Raw genomic sequence first — 25,367 nt, 5'->3', positions numbered from 1 at the left:
GTATGGTATCCCTATGAAACGACCAAAAAGCAACAATTACGTCAAACAGCCGCAGACGCAATAATTATACCTCAAATTTACACATTGCTGCAACTTTAATATGCATGCCACGGTATTCATTTTTAGTCAAACTTGACTAACAAAGAATTACAACCGTTTGTCTATTTTTCCATAACCATTTCAAGATTTTCTATCAAAATCGCAATTACTATTAATTCTTCTAAAAAATATTAATGTCAAATTTATAAATTATTTATTATAGTTCCTTAGTAAATTTAAACAAATATGTTCACGAATAAGATACAACTCAAACGCGAACAATTTAAAACCCAGTGTTGCTAGCCCGGCATTTTTTTTAATTTACCTTTTTTTTTGTGACAGGATTGGGTTGACCGTATATAAAAATATTTTAAATTTCTTATGTATCTCATCAAAATAGCCATTATCTTTAGCTCATGGTAACAATAACCCATGATATACAACCGTAATTAAATATTAACGCAGGCGAATTTCCCACAAGAAGTTTGTCGCGCGTCGTCAGTCACATGTTAGGCAACCACTGCAGCCTGTGTGCGCTCGCGACTTTTAATGAAATCACAACATGAACACTGCAAAAACCCTTTAAGTTTTCAAAATTCACTGAAAAATAATTTGAATTCTCACTAGAACGTTAACTGGAATAATCATTTAAAACTTTATCTTCTTGCTACACTGTCATCCGAGTTTAAATTTTTCATAATCCAAAATGTGTTTACATGATCTACAATTCACCAAAAAAAAATTTGTAATGAATTTTACAACCGGTAATCAATTATTCGCTTACTAAAACCAACAGGGACTGCACATTACAATAAAATTAAATCTTAAACACAAAATAATACGACGTACTAGTAAATAACTACCTTATTCACTTTGGAGTTTTAAAACTACCTGCAAGTTCATCACGCACTTAATTTTTAAATAGGTACTTACAAATATGGCTTGTAAGTACAATCTCCAGAAAACTTACATCTTGTTATTCACCATAAACTCATTGAATGAAGTACGTTATTGTTAATGTCAAAATAAATCTCAATTTTCTATTGTGGGTAAGTGGTACGTTAACACTTCTGAAATGTGGAGTTTCACCATTATCCTACTCTGAATATTATCTACACAACAAGGGGTACTCTCAGATACACTTATTTGATTGATCTTTTACGATGTGCTCTCTTCGACCACCTCGACCCAAGTGAACGAGCCGGTCGTGTCTCTCTCCCGTCTTGCCATCGTCCCCACCACTTATTGAACCTACCGCCGTGTTGCCATTAGTATAATTTTATTTTACCAATAACCCGTGTATTCCCAGGGTAACGTAACAATGCTGCCACACCTCAAATGTATCTCACTGTTACCATAAGTGTAATTATAAATAAATCATGACAAATACTTTCTGTACCTACACAGGTACTTAAATTCTAAACGCTCAGGCAGCGATGTGGTTTACATAATATGTACCAACATAGTATCATTTGGAAGTAATTTCCGGATCTATTCAATTTTATTTGGAGTTCTATGGGGCCAAAAAAGTAATCACTTTCTTTCAAACGTTTTATGGGTGCTATAAACTGTGATATAAACATTTGACCGTTACCAAACATGTTACAGCATACCTAGCAAGAGGGGAGTACAACTTCGTGGCGGTCGACTGGGCACGTCTCGTGGCTTTTCCGTGGTAAGTTCAACGGGTATCGCCATTACCTACCATGGTATAATAGCAAACCTTATAACTGAGATATAAGATCCACTATTAGACTTAGTGTTGCAATCAGCGCACTATAATCGAAGTCTAGTATCATTATCATGTAAAAGAAAAATAAGATAACGTCTCGCCAAAAACCGCATGATTATTTGTGCATTTTATTTTATTTGACACAGTGACAAATTCTTTCATCTAGGAGAGTCTGTGCGGAAAGTAAAGAGTCATACATATTCCTCCATTCTTCTGTTTCCAAGAATCTCAATATTTACATTTTTGATATAATTAAATGCATACCTAGGTAGAAACATTTGTAGCGACAAATAAATACTTATCGCAAGCAATGAGCAAGAACATTTAGCAGATGGAAATGGCCGGGCATGAATTAAAAGCTTTTAAAAGCAAACGTTCGTCGCAAACAGCGCAGAGACCAATAAATAGTAAAGACAGGTGTTTTACCTGTAGTCGATGTGGCTGTTGTGACTTGTGACGTAGTCAAATGACATAATTACAAGGGAAGTAAGTATTTATGTACCTACATTTTGTACCTTAGATATCACGAATTGCATTCACACACAATGGATGGTTGTCAATATTTATAATGAAGATAATTATTTATTTCTAAGATGGAATAGTTGTAAATTGAACTGGAAAATATAAAAAGATTATAATAAATATAAGAAAATGTATACATTGCCACCGTAGTCAACCGAAGTTTAAATGGTTGATTTTTAAATCTAATCCGTAATTTTTTTGGAAATGCACTAAAAACTAGACGCCAATTTCACCTTTCATACTGCCAGGTGAAAATAGGTGCCCCAGGCGAAGAGACAGGGCTTTATGGTACCTATAATAATAAAATAAAATATTGGGGACACCTTACACAGATCTACTTAGCCCCAAACTAAGCAAAGCTTGTACTATGGGTGCTAAGCGACGATATACATACTTAAATAGATAAATACATACTTATATACATAGAAAACATTCATGACTCAGGAACAAATATCTGTGCTCATCACACAAATAAATGCCCTTACCGAGATTCGAACCCAGGACCGCGGCTCAGCAGGCAGGGTCACTACCGACTGAGCCAGACCGGTCGTATGAACATTGAAAGTCTGTATCATTAAATTTTCTCTATGCTAGGGAACACCACGCGCCTATTTTCTTCAGGGCGGTTTTAAGCTGCACGTTTATAACTTCATGGAATCGTGCCAAGCTCCGCTCCAGATTTATGCACCCACATGTTATGTAACCACGGAAACTGAACTGTTTCAAGTAATTGAACCAAGTGGGGCCGAATCTGCTGTTCATGAGAATCATGAGGCCCTATTTAATGGACAGGTCCAATTCTGTCGGTTGCTTAAGGTAGCGAGGTGATTCTATAGGGGTGAAATTACCTACATTTATTAGAATCTAGCCGTATATTATGCAATATGCAGGGAAATCAGTCGATAATATAAATCATTCATTCATTCATTCATTCAATGTGGTTCTATCCATCTAGCGGCTTAGTTTGGAAAAGCCCATGAAAACCCTTTGAAATTGTACGAAAAAGCTTGTCCATTTCAATCAATATTAAATTATTTAATTTTTGTAGTAAAAAAAGTAGGTAGGTGAACAAAATGTACTGCACTTTATTTCAACAAATAGCTAGAGCTCACCTAGAACTCGTGTAATGTTGTTATCTACGTCTGAAGGTCCCATAATTAAGTCTTGAATACAACTTGAATAGAAGTTGTGAACTGTAGTTGAATTATGCACATGAGGAATACTTGGCGTGGCAACTGTTGAAAGTTCAGGTGCAATACAAATGCAGGTTCACAGTCAGTTTCAGAGCGCAGGGATCAACGGAGCGTTTCTAATTTATCGTTGCAATTCAGGAGAATACGAGTACCGTTATTTGCGAATTGCGCTGTTATGTAGTGTTTGTAGTTGATTAGGTACTAAATATAAATGAACATCTCAAAATATGCATGCATCTTTATGAGACTCCTTTATGGTAGGTATAAATAAATGTGTGAAAATACCAAAATCTTTAATATAAACAACTTAGTAGGCATAATAAATAATAAGTCTCCTATTTAGGTAACTTAAGTGCCACGAGTAGGCCACAGTATTTTGACGTCAGATCTTAAAACCTACATAAAGTGATTCCATTACCTATTATTATCGTAAAGCATATTTTCCAGTTTGATTCTTAAAGAACTTTCAGTAACAATTTTTTGAATTTCGATCTACCACGCTTACTTTATTCCAAAGCAATTGACCAGTGTAGCAAGCTAGCAAGACGACTCTCAGCTTTAAGGCTTTTCAGACTCTTCTAGCAACAAAGGCCTCCTGATCGAACCTATGTACTTATATTATATGTTAAAAAATATATTCCAGGTACATAACGGCGGTCCGCAACACTCGCTACATGGGAGCTCGCTTGGCAGACTTCGTGCAGTTTCTGGAGCGCTCCGGGGTCCGGGCTTCCTCGCTGCACGTCATCGGGTTCTCGCTCGGGGCCGAGGCGGCGGGGTTCGCCGGGAAGGAGCTGAGGAGGAGGGGGCTGCTGCTGGGCAGGATTACTGGTAAGAGAAAGTCATATATTCTTGTCTATGTATCTATAGCACTTTAAAGCACCAGTCTTCGGACATAGCCCTCCTCTCCATTCCTAGACGCCTGTCGGTCCATTGCCATCTGCGTTCAATTCTCGTCAGCCTGTTGACAGACATCATCTCTCTATCTCGGGAGACGCTTGCCACGGCGGGTGTTAGTAATAGCGGGGTATAAATTCTTATATGCGTTAATATTCTATAAAATTAGAAAATAAATATACTTACCCTTATCAAGTTATCAGTAACAAAAAATATGCAGTCTTTGAATACGAATACGACAACGTAATGCTGATTTTTTTCCTGACCGATTTCGGCTTTATGAGATCTGGAGTAGACCTTTTTCCATTTTCTAGTGCCTGGTGGTGTAGAGCAAATTTTGAGACTATGAACTTAACCGAATAACGATATTCGAGCTAGAAGTTCGTCACTTCATTTACCCTCGATCTTTTCCTGGGTCTCGAAAGCTTTTCCTATACCTCTATATTAATTTAACCTTCATATTCCAGGCTTGGACCCCGCCTACCCAGGCTACGGTTTAACCAACACCGACGGGCATCTAGCAAAAGGCGATGCGACCTTTGTAGATGTTCTGCACACTAACCCTGGGGTCTTCGGGTTCCCCCGGCCGATAGGCGACGTGGACTTTTACCCCAACCCGGGGAGCTGGATACAGCCCGGCTGCTGGGTCGACCAGCTGCTTAGGAACCGGGAGGTCGGGTTTATGTGTAAGTTTATCAAATTATTCAAAAGGCGACGCAGCCTTCGTAGATGTTCTGCACACTAACCCTGGGGTCTTCGGGTTCCTCGCCCGATAGACGACGTGGACTTCTATCCCAACCTGGGGAGCTAGGTATAACCGGGCTGCTGGGTCAATCAGCTCTTCAGGAACCGGGAGCTCGACGTAAGTTTATCAAATATTCTGAAGACGAAGTGACCTTCGTAGACGTGCTCTACACTAACCCTGAAGGGCCTGGGGTCTTCGGCTTTCCCAGGCCGATAAGTGACGTGGACTTCTACCTCATCCCAAGGACTAGCTCCTCAGGAACCGGGATCTTGGCCATCTTGGGTTCATATGTAAGTTAAGCAAATACATATGTATAGAGGGGGGAGGTAGTGTGAGAATGATTTTGCACTTTTTACAGCAGTTAATTTGCTTTTGGCATGCACCTCGTATTTTGAACTTGCAAAATTAAAAATCGAAGATTACAACTTTGTTGCTTTTGGCGTCGAGACCCTCGGTCCGTGGGCCCGGGCGCCCAGATTTTATACAAGGACTTGGCGAAGCGGCTGACTGATACTACGGGGGACAAAAGAGCTGGCAGCTTTCTCGCTCAACGTATAAATATTGCAATTCAGCGAGGAAATGCTGCTAGCATTGGGGCACTATGCCTCAGGGGCCCTCTTTAGACTTAGATTTTTAGTTTTCTTTTTAATTGCGTAGTTTATGATATTTATTGTATGGAATTTTTATTTAAGTGTTCTGGAACACTTGAAAAAAAAATCGAAGATAAATTACTGGTGCCTCTTGAAAATTTTCATAGGTATAGAGGTAATTTAAAATTTCAGATACTCCCCAAAACGGTTAATAAAAGCAAGGACGATATCATATTGATAAAAGTAAAGGAAGTAAGGATCAAAACAAGGAAAAGTAAATGGAGCAACATACTGTTTCATAAGCTCCTTGTTTGCGTACGTACATATAAACATGTATTAAGAAATAGTATGCACCTGGGAGCGTCGCGCGTAAGCAGGATTACTGAAGGCTGAAAGAAGCTTACAAGCATGTTGTATGATTTCTCGTCACCTGACTTAGTACTTCTCAGTCTTCACTTGCATTACGTTCAATGACCGTTGCACTAGGATTTTCAATGCGTATATTTGTAGGCACGATTGACAAGGATGATTTAAAATATAGGATTTACATACATGGTCCTTGATCGTACTAAGAATCGTGCCTCGATTTTTTAGCGCCACCTATTAAATACTATCATAACTACACTGATGATGCCTACATTTTTTTTTTAAATGTGTATTGACGTGATATCATTTTTTATTTTTTTTTATTTTATTTATTAAGGTCTGCCAACAGCGGTTACAATAATACATGGTTAGGTATACATGCATTAGCATTTTAAGCTTATTGCACAACTAATTATAGGCAAACACCACTTGTGTAATCTTAAATTAAATTAACATTGAGTAGTTTAAAAAAGGAAACTGAAACATGCTGTAGTTTTACAATTTGGAAACATAAACTGCACTGAAGTACTTATTACATGCATTGAGACAAGAAAAGAAGATACAATTAGCATAACTACCTATATATCTATAGTGATTTAGTGATTTAGTCCTGGGTGCCAGTCCGAAATCTACTTAAGGAGTCGAAGTATACATCAGAACGGTCACAGTTTTCATTTAACAGTCTACTTAAACGGGGTATTGGGGAATTTTTACCGAGAATAGTTTTGCGAAAAGGGGGGGTTAGGGGTTTGATTGAGGTGCGTGGATATCTGTTTGGGGCTCTGAATCGAATTTTTTCTAATAGTTGGGGGCAATCCATTTTATTTCTCAATAGCTTGTATATAAACGATAAGTCTAAACTATCCTGGCGTTGTGATAATGATGGTAATTTAAAGTGTTTTATGCGCTTATGGTAGGACTTTAATTCCTTTGCCACCCCAGTTGTTCTTGCTAAATGCCATACAAAGCGTTTCTGTATCCTTTCCATCCTCAAGTTATGAGTCGCAAAGTGCGGTCGCCAAACTACGCTACAGTATTCCAGAATGCTTCGTACGAGAGTGTAGTATAGAAGTTTCTTTGTTGTAACCTTGCGGAAGGTCTTGCTATTGCGAATCACGAAACCCAACATTTTAGAAGCTTTCTTTGTTATGGCATCTACGTGAGGAATGAACGAGAGTTTTTGATCGAATATGACTCCAAGATCTTTAATCTGAGTGACTTCCTTTATTAATTCGTCGTTAATGTAGTAAGATGATTGCAAAATGCTATTGTTACGCGTAAATTTAACATGATAACACTTACTAGTATTCAAATTCATACCATTGTCATACCATATCATGATTTTAAAATAAAGAAATATAACATTAGTTTCTATAAAAAATAAAAACACGCAAAAATATTTGAGGAAATATGATTTTGTCCACTTCCAGGCTGCGAACAGCGCCATCTAGTTTTAAGCATAAAAGGCCCATACATTTCAGGGTATCTTTCTTGGTATGTGGTATATCGTCACTACTTTTAAAGAAACTTGTATCTTCGTCTGTCAATGAAAAGAAAATTGTATTAAGTATGTATGGAATGCGTATAGACTTACTGCGTTTTTACTTTGAGCGTGAGATACGAGATTTTTTCAAAGTAGTGACGATATGTATAATTAGTAATTACCACGTGTAGTGATCCACTTTCCTCCCGTGGGTGTCGTAGATATTGACTGTAGGTAGGATGGTTGCATGGATTCCATTGTGGTGTAGGCGATGGGTTGGCAACTTGTAACTGTAATATCACTTTTTTTTTAACCCCTTATTGGCCAAGAATGGCACTGAAACTTAAACAGTTTCATGTGCTCCGCCTACCCCGTTTAGAAATACAGGCGTGAATTTATGTGGAATAGTCTAATGATTTATTCTTCAATCTTTAAAGTAATGTCTCAAGTCCAGCGCTTAGTTCGCTAAATCGCAATTTATTGCATCCTTGGTAGTTTGAATAAATTTAAAAGTCTGCGCAGAGATAAAACTACAGTATAATTAATGTGGCAATTGTTCTCTAGAATGTAGACTAATTCACCAATTAACAAATTCACGTTAATTTGACTTTATGTTGAAATAGTTTGCACAGAATTATAGCGTAAGGCACTGGTCCCACCGCGAGCTAGTAAGCTATGAGTAAGATAAAAACGAACAAACACTCAGCCCCGTGTAAATAAAAGAGACACGGCGATGTTTATAGTTAGACCGTTTTCACATTATCCGATCCGATATCGGATGTCGGAAGGATTTCAATGGAAAAAATCCAAGATGGCGATCGTAATGTATGGGATATCGGTCCGACATCCGATATCGGATCGGATAGTGTGAAAACGCACTTACTCGCTCAGCGGGGAGCTATCAATATCGCCGTGTCTCTTTTATTTGCACGGGAGTGCTTATCTTTTCGTTTTTACTAGCTCGCGGTGGGACCAGTGCCTAATCGGCAAATTGACAGGCAGAATCTGATCAAAAATGTCGTAATGTATACATTATGTAGGTAGGCTCTTATATCGTACCGCACGTTCGCATGTTTCTCCCTGATACTTTACTTGCCCTTATAAAATAACCTAAATCTATTTTTAACCTAAGTTCTCGCGTCGCGTAAGTACGCGTCGAGTATACGTGTATAACTTTCTCCAACTAAACACCACCATCAAATTTAAACTCTTTAAAAACCGCTTTATAACTCTAAAACGCTGCATCAGCAATAACCGCATATTCGGGCGATCGATGCGTTACGTCAGAGGGAGGCTGGGAGGTGGCCTTGTATCCCCTTCTAGACAAACCAGTCTAACCTGATCTCTGGGACCTTGAATAGCTTTTGGAGTTCGAGGTCGCACTCATGGTGGTCTCTTGCCGCGTGGATGAATAACACCCAAGGCCGTGTAAGTACATCCCACTTGGATGCGTGACCGCTGATATTTGGACAAACCAGTTTAAAGAGACCTTAATACCCTCGACAGTTCTATGTAATCTGTGGTACCTATACTGGTTATCCTGTGGATTGGCTCGTTCTTGGTAAGGGGTTAAAATAGTATCCAAGGACGCGGGGATCGGCCAAATTATTGCCGTTTAAAATGCTATTATTAGAGGCTGTTAGGGCAGATTTATAACGAGGTGGGATATCTCGTATCTGCAGCGTTAGCACATGATTGCCGCGAGAGTAGGTCGCCGCGAGATAGACCTCCCAATGTGACACTGGACACGTTTATTGAGAAATGTGGAGAGGTGGGAGAGATGTTATTGAATTAGTTATCAATATCATTTGCACACTTAAGCGGGATGCTATTGGGCCACACACTATTAAAGTTGACCAAAAAGTCGTGTTTGACATGTGTATAATTTTCCTGAATTCAGAATTATTTTGAATGTTCAAAGGCAGCGGAAGCATCAATGTCCATATTTTTTCTACTCTAAGTAACACGCTAGCTTACATGTCCTTAATTAAGCATATGATGCCGCATAGCCACAAAAACAAAACGAGAACAGTAACAAAATAGCTGCAGTGAGACTGCGATGTGCAAACAAAAAAATATTTCGCAAAAATTCATAAATACAGATGAGTTCGCGCGCGCACATATTTTAAGCTCTGCGCAAAAATGATTTACATATTTTAGCGGCATGGCCCTAATGATACATTGTCATACCAGTACATGAGAATTGTACGTACAGTTAGCAAAAATTATACGAGTAACAGTAGCGACAAATGAAATTAGGTACGATAGCAGAAATTTAAAGACTCAGTGAAAAGTGACTAGAGTCGCTTTTACCGACCACTTTTTAGGGTTCCGTTCCGTAGTCAACTAAGTACCCTTAATAGTTTCGCCATATCTGTCCGTCCGTCCGTCCGTCCGCGGATAATCTCAGTGACCGTTAGCACTAGAAAGCTGAAATTTGGTAGTTGGTACCAATATGTGCATCAATCACGCCGACAAAGTGGTAAAATAAAAAGTGGAAAAAAAGTGTTTTGTTAGGGTACCCCCCCTACATGTAAAGTGGGGACTGTTTTTAGGGTTCCGTAGTCAACTAGGAACCCTTATAGTTTCGCCATGTCTGTCTGTCCGTCCGTCCGTCCGTCCGTCCGTCCGTCCGTCCGTCCGTCCGTCCGTCCGTCCGTCCGTCCGTCCGTCCGTCCGTCCGTCCGTCCGTCCGCGGATAATCTCAGTAACCGTAAGCACTAGAAAGCTGAAATTTGGTACCAATATGTATATCAATCACGCCAACAAAGTGCAAAAATAAAAAATGAAAAAAAAATGTTTTATTAGGGTACCCCCCCTACATGTAAAGTGGGGGCTGATATTTTTTTTCATTCCAACCCCTACGTGTGATATATTGTTGGATAGGTATTTAAAAATGAATAAGGGTTTACTAAGATCGTTTTTTAATAATATTAATATTTTCGGAAATAATCGCTCCTAAAGGAAAAAAAGTGCGTCCCCCCCCTCTAACTTTTGAACCATATGTTTAAAAAATATGAAAAAAATCACAAAAGTAGAACTTTATAAATACTTTCTAGGAAAATTGTTTTGAACTTGATAGGTTCAGTAGTTTTTGAGAAAAATACGATAAACTACGGAACCCTACACTGAGCGTGGCCCGACACGCTCTTGGCCGGTTTTTTTTTCATTCCAACCCCAACGTGTGATATATTGTTGGATAGGTATTTAAAAATTAATAAGGGTTTACTAAAATCATTTTTTGATCATATTAATATTTTCGGAAATAATCGCTCCTAAAGGAAAAAAAAGTGTGTCCCTCTAACTTTAGAATCATATGTTTGAAAAATATGAAAAAAATCACAAAAGTAGAACTTTATAAAGACTTTCTAGGAAAATTTTGAACTTCATAGGTTCAGTAGTTTTTGAGAAAAATACGGAAAACTACAGAACCCTACACTGAGCGTGGCCCGACACGCTCTTGGCCGGTTTTTGTTATCTTGCTGCTAAGAGGGAAGCGCGCAAAAGATATACTCGTACCTTTCTCTGTCATTCTCATAAGAAAGTGTCGGGAAGAAGCATACCTAGGTGTAACCTCTTGTAATAATTGCTAGTATATCTTCGTCTTTCAAAATATATTACTGAATATGTGTTTGCTGTTGCATTTTACGTGAATACTAAAGTTAATTATTTCACTATTCTCTTACAACTTTGAAACTTTTGAACTATTCTAAAATAAAGAAGCTTGTTCAACTTTGTCCATCCAATCCACTCCAAGTTACGTCCACCTTAAACTCCATTAAGCCAGAATACCATTTCGCGATCTCCCAAGTAGCTTACTTAATAAAGAAGTTAAGTGTGACGCTTCTTCGAATTTCGGTTAAGCCTCTGGGGTGGAGACTTTAGTCGTCGCTCCCCCTTTACAGATGTATCAAGATCAAAGCAATTCAGGTGCGTTATATAAGGAATAATGTCATGATATCTTACTCGTTCATTTTCTAAAAAGCTTTTTAGAGCTGCGTAGATATTTAGTTATATGAGACCAAAATAAAAGTGATAGGTAGGTAGAAATTTTATCAAATGTTAGGTTCTAGTATTATTCACAATTATTCATAATATACAGTTTAATACATTTTGTTAGGCACGATATTATTTTCAGTCCTGTTTTTAACCCCCGACGCAAAAACGACGGGGTGTTATAAGTTTGACGTGTCTGTCTGTCTGTGTGTGTGTGTGTGTGTGTGTCTGTGGTATCGTAGCTCCCGAACGGATGAACCGATTTAGATTTAGTTTTTTTTTTGTTTGAAAGCTGAGTTAGTCGGGAGTGTTCTTAGCCAAGTTTCGTAAAAATGGGTTCACTATGTCGCGGTAGGAGGTTTTTCAAAATTTTAATTTTGTGGTTAGGTTATCATTATAGTGACATAGGGACACTGTATCCCTAAACTCGTAGCATTTACGCTTGTTGAGCAATAAAAAGAATTATTTGTGTGGGAAATCTATATGTATATTTCAATTTGCCTTATTTCGATATTTGTCGAATTGGCACCTAACTATTTGCTAACTATCTAACAGGACGTTTTAGAAGCTGTAAATTCCCCGTACTGGTAAATTGTTCAGCGTTGATACTTTAAATTATCTAATATTAAATTGCATTAAATAGGTACTTGCTACAGATTCACTTGTTACTCGTACATACAACCTTATTAGAAGGTCGATATTAAAACAATTTAATAAGAGACGACTTGTATTATTTGTGGCAGCTAAAGATCACGAAGACAGTTCTACAACTGTTAGCGGCCTCAGTCGCAGAAACTTCGACAACCGCCGACGGCACAATACTGAGTATTCTAGTCGCTTGCACAACAGTGACCAAGTCCAGTTTTTGAACAAACCAGTGGATCCCTGATCAGTAAAAACTACGCCTAAAGGGCACGGTTTTGTTACACTGGTTCAAGGAGTCTACGGTTTGGGAATTTTGGGACACGATAGCAAGCCAGTCCCTAGAGTTTCTCGTCTGCGTGGAAAAAGAGAGAATATTCACAGTTATGTATAACATTTACAAACTACTGTAAAAGTCCAGTAAATCTTTGTTACAACAATAATCCCTAGAAACCTATTGTTCTGAATGCATTACTCTGACAATCCTTTGTTCTATTTGAAGGCAAAGGATTACTGCTTTAAGTAGTTATGAATTGCATTGAAAATGCACAGAGAACGAAGTCAGTAGTCTGGAAGATACGTATTGGAGGGTATTCTGCAGTGTACTGGAAATTCATGAATATTACAACTTATTTCTTATGAATTCGCCTCAAAGCCAAGCAAGTATGCAAAGAACGATTTATTCAAGTTTTAAAATAACGAAACCATTTTGTAGCACACTTTTCTCGCAAAATTGGAGACAGTTTTATTTTTAATGAAATACTGTCAGGTAGATGTTACCGATATCTTGAGTTCAAGCCTTGTTGGCGTGCTGCCAAACATTGATCGTCAACCTAAAATGTCAATAGCTTACGTATAAGCTATCGACCCCAGCGATAAGACTTAGTAGGCTGCCTCGCGAATAAATAAGCTAGAATAGGAGTCCCCAGTGAATACTGATACGGAGATGGTTGATATTAATGATACGATGCTATAAAGTGAAATATTTAATAGTCTATAAGGAATGTTTGATATTAGATAAATCTGTGTCGCTATTAGAAAATAAAGATAAGAAGAATACTCAAGAAGAATGAACTACTGACCTCCACAACATCACGGATACGGCTAACAGGACTAGCCAAGAATAGAAAACTCTGCGTAAGTGATAAACGACTAGGGTATGGAATCAGCAAAAGAAGATAATTTCAATTATTTGTATGTTAGATGTTAGTGCAACAAATTCCTATTATTAAATCAGAACAGTCAGAACTGACCTTACTAACTACCAATTATTTGTGACTTTAATATCCTTACAATGAGCACCCCCACATCCCACAAAATTCAATCATCGACACCAATGACAAATGAGTTAAAAGCTATTTTAATTAAATCATCTCGTAACAAATGGATAGAGCGTTCAATGAAATTGGAAATTCATTCCGATCCCACCGCAAACACGACGCTTTTGTGCTAGTTTTGTAACAACGGAGCAGAATACATTAACCAATTAATCAAAACAATTGTGAGGAATGAAAACCTTTTGTTACTAAAATGTGGTTTTGTCCACTATTAATTAGTACAGGTAAAACGTCATTAAAAACATGTGGACGGCCGGAGGCTGAAAATTTCGATGAAAGTGCATACGTGTGCAGCCATCTCGCAACAAATCATGCAACATCATATTCATCAGTCGAAACCTATGTTGAGCTTCGTCATATTTTTTGTTTGTATTGATATAAAATGCGGATCTATTCAAAATTTTGGACAGATCTATCCAAATTCATAGATAACAAAACTTACAACGCTCTAAGCCAATCTTAAAGCCGTATTGCAGGATGTAGTCTGTTCGGAAAGAGAAGACTCGTGAAATGTATGGGGTCCAATATATTCCACGACTCTTCACTTTCCGAACAGACTCTAAGCTACTGTATATGAAAGTTGGCTTTTCGTTCAGATACATGCTGTATAATTCAAAGGATTAATCCTAGTTATTAACAAAAAATACTATTCATAAGAGTACCTCGATTACGGGGTCAGAATTAGTGGGGAAAGACCCTCAGAATCGTCGACAACAGCCATTAGCACAGCCAATTCATCAATATGTTCCTGTTCGTTTCCAGACGGCTGCAGCCACAACCGAGCCTGGCGTTTGTATGCAGAATCAGTGCTGAACCCAGCAGGGTTTCCAGCGACGCTTTGCCGGCAGTGGAGAGGCTCAGGGCGTGTATGCAGCTTTCAAATCAATGGGTACATGGGCTTTGGAGCGCGGCCACCGTGAGTATACTAGTAATGTGAAGGTTGATGATGATGAAGTATAGGTGCATATGTCATCTATTGAGAAGTTCTTTGGAAACTGAATAGAATTTTTGGTTAATTAACCGTATTGGACTTTATTAAATAGGTACCTAGGTACTCTTCTTTAATAAGCCATTTGGAGTCATCCTTGCAGACAGACAAAAGTCTTCAAAACCCAGTGGTTTTCATTGCGATATTTGCGATTGGGGATGAATTATGGATTTTTAGCAGTCTAAAAATCCATAATTCATCCCCAGTTGCAAATATCGCAATCAAAGGGTCTGATTAAACCGGCAACGCCGGGTTTACGAGCGCCACGCGTCACGTCGCGCGCATGAATGCCGCTGTGGATTCAGGAGACGATTTAGGAGTGCAATAACGAACGTGCTCGACATACACGTGTGCGTAGACGGGAAAGGTCGGGTGCTCTACGTTGTGAGACCAGACGAAGGTTAGTTGCACGTTAGTTGATTAGAAGAATCAGAAAAAAAAAACAATTTTAAAGTCTGAGTTAAGTCACAGTATAATAAAGAGTACTATTGTACATTATGGCCACTCCCGCACCCCGATGAAAGTGCCGCCCACCCCGTCTCGGTTACCGCACAATTACCACCTGTCAAAAACGCGAATAGTCGACCTGTCATATTTCACTCATACAAGCATGGTACGCGTTCACCTACACGAGCTTAGACTGTGTGCTAGGAACGCGCTTCTTTCATATATTTGATCACCTGTGTCCGAGGTGTGGTTAAGTAACCTTTTACTAATGTAGTGTAGGTGAAAGATTAAAATCCTGCTGTGGATTTAGGAGGCGATTTAGGAGTGCAATAACGGAGAAGTGCGCGACATATATGTATGAATGTGTGCGTGGACGAAACGAGCCGGTTGATTTACTTTTTACCGTCTTGAGGTCAGACGGCTGTTAATTGATAAGAAAAATCGGAGTAAAAACGAAAATTGGCCAATATTCTTTACAGAATACTTTTTACTGAAATTATTTACTGTTTTAGACAAAAATATTAAATTAATATTTTTATATTTTTAGCCTCAGCGGAAAAATGTATTTGGAGACAAATGAGAGCCCCCCTTTTGCGAGAAATGGACCATAACCTTCAGTAAACAGTCGACGCATGTTTTAGAAAATAATAACGATTTAGATTTAAGAAGGATTTTTTCAACTTGCTGCTAATCGTTTCCGCCGTAGCGTGTGAAACGGTAATATCTCTAAGGCTCACTTGCCCCAACTACTTAACTCAGGGTCAGTGGGCTGTCATCTGTCAAATTCCATATAAAATGGAGGGTTAACCCTCCATTTTCGTTGGTGCAAGTGGCCCTAAGAGTCTCGCCCAATAGTCCAACAAAGACACAGTGACGTTTTGTTGACTTCGACGCAAAATGATTGGTAGAACAGTTATGAACGAAATGATCTTCTGAAACATAATATTTTTTGTAACATAAAATGTCATTAGTGATCTTAATGCCAATGAATTAATGTGATATTAGACAAATTGAAGAACAATAAAACATACAAAAATGTTTACAATTTTTATTCTTACTTAACACTTTTTCCTATTTTTTTTAAACTTTCATAGACGTTCATTTGTATGCAAGCAGGAGCAGCTAAAGTTATTAGCTTACGCTATTTTGAAATATGACATCATAGGTACAATAACGTGGCGAAACTTACTCTAAAGCCCTTCGAAACCAAGCACTACGAAAAATATCACGTGAGCTGCTCGAGGCTGAAGCTTATAACTTATAAAATAGCATGACTTTATCCTACTATTCTGACGTTTCAAGCTGACAAAACCAACGCGGAGCAAGTCGATCTTTTTCATAGGCGAGGCATTCGTTACTTTAGATTCAACAAAGGAAAGATCGGCATCCTTCTAAACGGTCATAGTGCCTGTTGCACCCAAACGTTTTTATCATGCCTATTTTGCAGCTGTTCAGTTCAGCGCCGTAATACTGAGCAAACCAGGCTTTGCTCGCCGTGACGTTGCGCAGTACAGAATCCATGGCATGCTCTAGGAGGCTTACTTCGTAGTCGTTCAGGTGCCGGGGGAAATCGAACGTGTGGCAAACCCCGTTTTCGTTTAGGATGACTTCGATGGAGAGGTAACTGGGTAAGAGAAGTTTTAGTTATCGACCGGTGTTTGAAGACATTGAAGTGGCTTGGTGACTTATATTCACTTGATAAGGTCATAAAGTGATTAAAAACAGGATTAAAGTCTGAATTATCATATGGGTTTAAATATGCCTCCCACAAATGCAATATGCAAATATTGTTTCCAAAGACACAGACCACTTCTAAAGACACATACCAAAGATGTCCAGCAAATAGGCATGACGATTTCGCCTTCTTTGTGTTAGTAAAGCCCCGGGCTTTTTGCCTCGACTAATGGGAGCCTTTGGGCCTCGGGCAAGTAATTAAGTTGATATGGAAACGATCTAAAATAAAACGACTTATTTGTAGATAACTTTTACTGATAGGTAAATATTCAAAGTACATGTACATTAAAAAGAACACTCATTTTAGAACAAGTTGCACAAAACACTTAATTTACCTCAAACTGTTCATAAAATGTGCTAAAAATTACAAAAACAGGAGTCAAAATATTCACAGAGCACAGCAGTAAGCACAGTCTTCGTATTTCGGGTAGAAGAAGTTTAGCTGGCAGGCATCACTCTTCGGCCAGTTGCAATACTTGCAGCACCAGCTCTCGACCATGGCGTTTCTCCTCCACATCACTTCCAGAGCTATATTCACTGATTTCGTCTCCTGATCCGTGAGCTTCTGCAAGCCCAGGCTTCTCCGGATGCCACTGCCTCCGATCTCGACAGGGTTCGCGATGTATCTGGCGGCAGAAGAATGGCTTCATGTATTCTTGCTTTCAGAAACAGTTCAGCACGACAACCCGAAACGTTATGCAGATTTTAATGAGGATTGTAACCGTAAATTTAACCGGCGATGAAACAAGTTGAGATTATAAGTAATCTATTATAATTAACCACGTAATTAAATTTTCTTAGAGGCTTGACATGAGCAACAGATGGCTTCATACTGACACAACCAAACTCTCAATCAGAAAATAGCTGGTGAAAAGATCAACTGCTCTGATCCTATTAGGGACGCCACATGACTTAGCAAGATGGCTGGCATTCATACAAGAAAGGTAACATAATGGGACTTACTTAGCTGGTGATACGAGTTGAACGGTATTCGTCTCAACAAAACCCGTGACCCTGGGTATGTCATAGCACAGCAACGCTTGTGCGACCTGGCTGACCAGCCTGGTCAGGGCATGCGCCTCACTGAGGTCAGAGCTTCTTGCGCATGCGCCGTCGCAGCGCAGTATGTCGACGTCTGCTGTGCGGACGCACTTTGTCATGTAGTCGGCGGTGTACTGGGAAGAAGGAGGGGTTTAGAAAGGCAAAGGAAATGGAAAGAAGGATAAATACGAAATCCAGTGGCGTGGTGTCCAAATTTTTGTCGGTAAAGCCGGAGGGGTTTTCGGGATCTATTTTGTATGGACTTCTACAGATACTGGAGAATTTTAGGGAACCCCCCGCCACTGGTGCAAACTCTAAAGACTACTTATGCTTTGCTACTATTGTTTATTAATATGAGGAATAGTTAGGTAAGTTTGTAAAGTAAGGTAAGGAATAAGACAGCGTTGCACATCAGACATGTAAAGAGGAGAAAACAGAATTTAAGTTTATTGGTCTTATTTATGCAGATCTTATTTATGCTTCTAAAATTGGCTCAACTCTTCTGTAAAACTCCTACATATAACCATCTATTAAATTTTTTTCGATTTAATAATGTTTAAAATGATACCTCGTTAAATTCAAAATAGTCGACGGCCCTAGAAAACAGCGGCACTAGTGAGTCTCCTTCCGTGCCTCCAACGCACGGCACCTTGGTATACCGAGGCTCCAGCCCGAGAGACATCGCCGCCAGGGTGCTGGCCCTCATCTCGGGTACGGCCAGCGAGCCCAGTACTTTCGCTGGGTCGTACCAGCCGGATGATCTTAGCGTCTGTAATGCGATTTACGGAAAACTATTATTATTTTCGTAATTGTCTACTTTCTGATAAGCTACTTTTTCCTTGGATGACGAGACTGTAATCCGTGTTGTTAATGATTAATAATTAGGTGTCTGTAGACATTATTTTTCTTGAATCGTTCTTTTGGTAAAATTAATATTCTATGTATCTAGAGATGCACGAAAAATAAATATAATAGACATTTTTCTGGTTAGATTTTTTCTTAACCTATTTGACGTAGACAGTATTGCAATACGTATGTATTGCAATACTATTGTTTATTAGAAGACATCACCCAGACTTGCAACCACCTATAAAATATCCTAACATTGGAACAACCTTCCTGTCATAAAACGTCGATACATCAGCGAATTTATGATGGATGGTCAATAAGCGTGTTCGGCGTCCGCTTTTATCTCCTGCCGAGTGTCATTGATCTGTTTACTCGACCATCAGTCGAGGTTCGACTGTTATTTGGATGTTATTGTGTAGAGGACTCTCATTCGATTTACTCTCATTATTAATGTTATCAAATATGAAACTTTTGTTTACGAAATTGATGAAAATAGTGGATTCTCATTATTCAGAAAATCATGACTTTAGGAGACTAAACGGAGGAAGACAGTAGTACCCGGTATTCAACCTATAAATAATAAAAATTCCAGTTAAGTAAGTGCCCGATAAAAGATTATTTACAAAAACCCCGAAAGAGTCACTATATTGTACAATTCATCACAATCCAAGAGCAAGTCCATATTGGACGGAGCGACTACAGAGAAAACTCTTGAGACCCAATCGTGATTCATTGAGATTGAGAATGCATGGAGCTACATGCGAGTTATATTTGTGTTGCCCCAAGGAATGACCAGGGAATTTTCTGCAATGAATGACGCAGTTAATATTTTGTTTCATCTATATGTGGCTTTCTATAGAGAAGGGTTGTTTGACAAGAGCATTGATGTCCAAAATTCCAGAAGAAATTCTGATAAAAACGTCCTAATTGCACATTAAAGATGTGGACTATTCTGTAATGGAATGCCACATTTAAAGTTTGGATAAAACCACGGAACCTAACAGATTGAAATAACGCGGCCCACTGGGTGTGTAAAATATTTATCATCCCGTGATTGCGTTTGTTTCGTTATAAAAAGGGAACCCTCTGCGGAGGTTTATCCCAATATTCCCTCTCTTTAATGATTTATGTTATCTTGCACAGCTCAACTGGGTTTCGAATACTAAATTGCTTCGATTTTGTCGAGAGATGCCTGAACAAAAATAACTTGATTGTCAATGAATGTCATCGGACTTATTGCTGAACAAAAGTTATCTTGGTACAGCTAGCAAAAGCACACAAATTGAATGTTCTCCTCAAGGATACAACTTGCTTTAATGTGACTAAGTTTATATTTCATGACTACTTAGTTGGCAAAGCCGTAGTTATGAACTCAGAGCTAAGAAGGTGTTTGTGTTAAGTTTGGTTTCCGAAAATTAAGTTAAGTTCCTGTTTTTCTTTTTTGATTACTAAGAGAGACCAAAATAGTAGTCCAACAATCAAATAAGCAAATGCATACGTTTTTTGGGAATTGAGAAAAAGAAATCATCTTAAGTTTGCTGTCTGATACAAGAAACGAGACAGGCCAATAAGCAAACAGAAATCATGCATATTAGAGTTTTTACGGCTCGTACCGCTCATAAACTTAGCATTCTACTACCAGGCCGTAAAAATATTATTGCCAAGGGACTCCCGCACTAGCTCGCTATCACGGGTAAACAAACAACAGTTTTCCGGCGAATTTTGCAAATCAACTTTGTTACAAATATTACACGAAAGCATACAATGTTATAAATAATGATTAGGTAAGGTTTGAAACATATTTATGCAAATTTCTTCTGATACCTGTGTGATGACGAGTTAAGAATTTCACCGCCCCCTTTCTTCCCGTGGGTATCGTAGAAGGCGACTGTGGGATATAAAACCCTAGATATATGGGTTAAATTGTATCGTAGGTGAGAAACTGGCAACCTGTCACTGCAATGTCACAGTTTTCTTTCAACTATTTATTTGCCAAGACTGGCACTGAAGCTTTAGTAGTTTCATGTGCTCTGCCTACCCCTTTATGGGATACAGACGTGATTGTATGATGTAGTTTCTAATGGGGCGACAACGCGCATGTGACACTGTTTGAGTTGCAGGCGTCCATAGGTTACGGTGACCGCTTTACATCAGGCGGGCCGTATGCTTGTTTGCCACCGACGTAGTATAAAAAAAAAATGTATGTATATCTTCTGATACCAAATCAGGGTATACACCAAATATGTATCTTAGGTAGAAAACTCTGTGCGAGTGCGAGAAATTTAAAGTTGGTGAGAACTGAGAAACTGCGCAGGCCTTGAAGCAGTGGTGGAGAAGTTGGAGACCAAGACACACTTTGGGAGACAATGATATAAAACTAATGGGTAAAAGTAAAACATTTGTAAGTGATTTCTAAAAAGTAAGCTGAATACGAAATCATCGGGAAAAGTTAGGTGAGACTGTTACTTATGACAACATTAATAACAATATCCGGTTGAGGAGGAACAGAAGATTGATTATTCATTAATCTGAAATCGTATTTGTAAGAAGCGTAACCTTTTCCGACCTTTTTGTTGCTCTTCGTCGATATTGACTGAAGGGTCGTGACATTTGAGTATGCCTTCATAAGCGAAATTGGATTTGTCAGTAAATGCCAAACCGCTGTTACCTATAAATAGGGACCTATTTGATTAAAACCTACAGAACAAACAACCGGATGTCATCCGACGTAAGCAGGAAGTGGACAAAATCAAGTATGTATAGATAATACTAACTAAGGCCCACTTGCACCAACCACTTAACTCAGGGTTAGTGCGCTGTCATCTGTCAAATTCCATATAAAATGGAGGGTTAACCGTCGGGTTAATTCTCCATTTTCGTTGGTGCAAGTGGCACTAAGTGAGGCAAGATGAGCTTTGGGACATGAAGAAAACCAAATCATAGTTAGGTACCTGTTTACTCCGGGCAATAAACCATTGTATGATCCGCTTAGGGCCACTTGCACCACTCGCTTAACTTAAGGTTAGTGGGTTGTCAACTGTCAAATTCCATATAAAATGGTGGGGTAACCTCGGTTTAATCCTCCATTTTCGGTGGTGCAAGTGGCCCTTAGTCCGTCTCAATGAGTTCTTCATTCGTTTTTATTGGTTGAAGAAAAAGAGGAGCCGGAACCCGGAACAAATACAATAATTTGGCACGCTCTAGTATATTTGTACGAAAGAAGTGACAATCGCGAGAGAAATATGCTCAATTCGCTAAGATATTTGTCAGGGTCTTATCAAAACCAGAATCTCGAATGTTACCGAATTGCTAAATTAGAATCGGCCTCACACGATAACAACTGCTAAAAAGAGTCTTTCCGTTCCTTATACACAAAAGAAGGCTGCATAAATATCTAACAAAGAGAGTGTATAGTATATACAACGTGTTTCCGGTATCACTCAAAACGTCAAACACCCCAACTGATTTTTATTTTTTTAAACTCATCTAGAGTATTCATCTTTTAATCTGATGGTTACTTTTTTTTGAATTTTTAAATTTCTGTGCAGCTCTCTACACTTAATAATATAGTTGCTAACTACCATCATAAACCATAAAACTATTTATTTGTGTACGTTACTGCAACGACATAAGGTTTACCAATAGACAGCTAAGATGTCACTGTAAAACACTTTAAAGCTTTGTCACAGTAAACTTCAAATTGGACAGGTAATCGCAGTAAGCAAATTTAAACTCAATATTCAAAATGACAAGGTTGTAATTAGGTACGAGTTCAATTTGTTATGACTTATGATAAACATTAAGATTAAACTGACAAACAACGTCAAACTCGTAGCGGAAAAAATAATCGTCCAAGTAACCAGCCAGTATTAATACCCCTAAATACTGAAAAAGGTAAACAACCTCTAGCAATGCGATATACACAATGTTGTATTACGAATACAATAGAATAGACACATAAAAAATAACTAATAATACTAATTTAAATAAAAATATTACCCCCATCAAGATATAGCTCAATCGATTCTACTCTCGATTCTGAACAAACGGTTTTCAGGTTTTTAGTGTTAAGTGAAACACGGTGTATATGGCTCTAGTATAATTTTCTTGCGGACCGATGACTGTACCTAAATTAGTTTAATGCCATCAATATCCTATCATTTTCATGCGTAATTTCGCAGTTACCGTTAATAATGTCAATCACTACATAGTATAAAACAAAGTCACTTTTTCTGTCCCTATGTCCCTATGTCCCTATGTCCCTTTGTATGCTTAAATCTTTGAAACTACGCAACGGATTTTGATGCGGTTTTTTTTAATAGATAGAGTGATTCAAGAGGAAGGTTTATATGTATAATAACATCCATTAAATAGTGGAGAAGTACTGTTATTTTTGAGGTTTCTAATGTGATGTCGTAAATAATTACATGCGGGTAGATTATATTTATTTGTCTACCCCGAACATTTATATAAATTAATATCGGGTAGTTTTGTGTTGTTTACATCTCCGGTGACATTTTGCTGGGACGTCAGTCTTCCGCGACCACGGCCAGTGCAACCTGGCCGAAACGTTGGGAAAAAAGGTAAAAATAATGTTAATTAATCGCATTCGACCTGTATGTGACTTTAAATATGTGTACAAAGCGCGAGAACTTAGTGTTATCTTGATAAGGGATAGGGATAGCGATAGGGATAGCGATAGGGATAGCGATAGGGATAGCGATAGGGATAGCGATAGGGATAGCGATAATCGTAAATTCGTAAATAAACTTAAAAATAAACTTATGCTTGAAGCGTATTACACTGTTGACGAATTTTTCAACGACGTGCACTCTTGAACTGGTTCACTATACCAACCATTTTGAATTATAAAATTGAAATGTATCTTCGACAGCATGTTTGCATTAACTATGTAACTTATAAGTGCCGACTGTAGACACTTAATAACAAAAAATAACAAAGAAGAATAATTGTATTTATATGTAATTTTGTTGACATGTAAAACTATGTTTGATAAAGGAATAAATGAATGAATGAATGAATGAATGATAGGGATAGCGATAGGGATAGCGATGTCACTACATAGTATAAAACAAAGTCGCTTTCTCTGTCCCTATGTCCCTTTGTATGCTTAAATCTTTGAAACTACGCAACGGATTTTGATGTGGTTTTTTTTAATAGATAGAGTGATTCAAGAGGAAGGTTTATATGTATAATAACATCCATTAAATAGTGGAGAAGTACTGTTATTTTTGAGGTTTCTAATGTGATGTCGTAAATAATTACATGCGGGTAGATTATATTTATTTGTCTACCCCGAACATTTATATAAATTAATATCGGGTAGTTTTGTGTTGTTTACATCTCCGGTGACATTTTGCTGGGACGTCAGTCTTCCGCGACCACGGCCAGTGCAACCTGGCCGAAACGTTGGGAAAAAAGGTAAAAATAATGTTAATTAATCGCTTTCGACCTGTATGTGACTTTAAATATGTGTACAAAGCGCGAGAACTTAGTGTTATCTTGATAAGGGATAGGGATAGCGATAGGGATAGCGATAGGGATAGCGATAGGGATAGCGATAGGGATAGCGATAGCCATAGCGTTAGCGATAGCGATAGCGATAGGGATAGAGATAGGGATACGGATACGGAAACGGATACGGATACGGATAATATGGGTATCGTTAGAGGGATACGGATAATCGGTCGGCGGTCTCTTACAATCAAAGTGCTCTAAGACGATCGTTATTTGCTTGCTTGAAGATTACGTTTGCGATAAGTATAAGCAAAATGTAAAAAATTGTAAGGGATAATAGAAAAAAGTACTTTTTACCCACCGATTAATAGTGTCGAAATACGGGCTATGTGGGATGTTTATAAAGGTTTCCCCAGCGTATATAGAATTACCTACGCTGTGGTCGATGTGTAATATTTCTACAATCATTGCAAGCAAAAGTATTATGTGCAATCGAAATAATCGCAGATAAATATACCAGAGAAACCTAAGGATCCAAATGAAAATCTTAATGAATACTTTTATTACGCGGGCGAAGCCGCGGGTAAAAGCTAGTACCCTATAAAATACAGAATGCGAAATTCATTAAACGAATCCCTGTCACGCGAGCGGTTCGTCATCGTTATACGACATCGCCACTGTATCGATTTTAGATTTACGAAACCATTTCAGACTGCAAACTGGAGCGCGAATAATGCGTAATGCATTTTGAATAAGAATTAGAGAAAGATCGAAGTAAGGCAGCGGACTTTGCACTTTGCCGAGGTATTCCCGATGAACTACAGTATGGGGTTCTTAAAAAAAGCAGTGTATAAGTTGACGACCGGTCTGGCTCAGTCGGCAGTGACCCTGCCTGCTGAGCCGCGGTCCTGGGTTCGAATCCCGGTAAGGGCATTTATTTGTGTGATGGGCACAGATATTTGTTCCTGAGTCATGGATGTTTTATATGTATATAAGTATGTATTTATCTATTTAAGTATATGTATATCGTCGCTTAGCACCCATAGTACAAGCTTTGCTTAGTCTGGGGCTAAGTTGATCTGTGTACGGTGTCCCGATATTTATTTATTTATTCATTCTAATGGGTCGGCAACGCGCATGTGACACCTTTGAGTTGCAGGCGTCCATACTGTCCATAGGTTACGGTGACCGCTTTCCATCAGGCGGACCGTACACCTGATTGCCAAAAAAAAAAAACGTGTGAATCTGTAGTCTGTGGCATCTAAATCGTTGCCAATATGGTTTAGTC

General features: G+C 38.5%; 2 protein-coding genes across 2 annotated transcripts in view; one reads left to right on the top strand and one right to left on the bottom strand.

Moving 5' to 3' along the window:
* Window positions 1-15,976, top strand: part of LOC125231388 (pancreatic lipase-related protein 2) — a 32,237-nt gene extending 16,261 nt beyond the window's left edge. The window contains exons 4-8 of the mRNA XM_048136834.1: window positions 1,648-1,714; window positions 4,130-4,317; window positions 4,851-5,069; window positions 14,305-14,458; window positions 15,525-15,976. Of these exons, the coding sequence (XP_047992791.1) occupies window positions 1,648-1,714; window positions 4,130-4,317; window positions 4,851-5,069; window positions 14,305-14,458; window positions 15,525-15,588 (692 nt within the window). The 3' untranslated portion in view covers window positions 15,589-15,976. The remainder of the gene's footprint in view (window positions 1-1,647; window positions 1,715-4,129; window positions 4,318-4,850; window positions 5,070-14,304; window positions 14,459-15,524) is intronic.
* The window catches only part of LOC125231386 (zinc finger CCCH domain-containing protein 13), a 177,401-nt gene that overhangs the window by 38,079 nt on the left and 113,955 nt on the right, over window positions 1-25,367 (bottom strand). The gene's annotated exons all lie outside the window — the stretch shown is intronic.

Source organism: Leguminivora glycinivorella, chromosome 11 (genome assembly GCF_023078275.1).
Source record: "Leguminivora glycinivorella isolate SPB_JAAS2020 chromosome 11, LegGlyc_1.1, whole genome shotgun sequence".
Taxonomy (NCBI): Eukaryota; Metazoa; Arthropoda; class Insecta; order Lepidoptera; family Tortricidae; genus Leguminivora; species Leguminivora glycinivorella.
The sequence above is the reverse complement of the archived record's forward strand: the minus strand, read 5'-3'. Positions and strand labels throughout refer to the sequence as shown.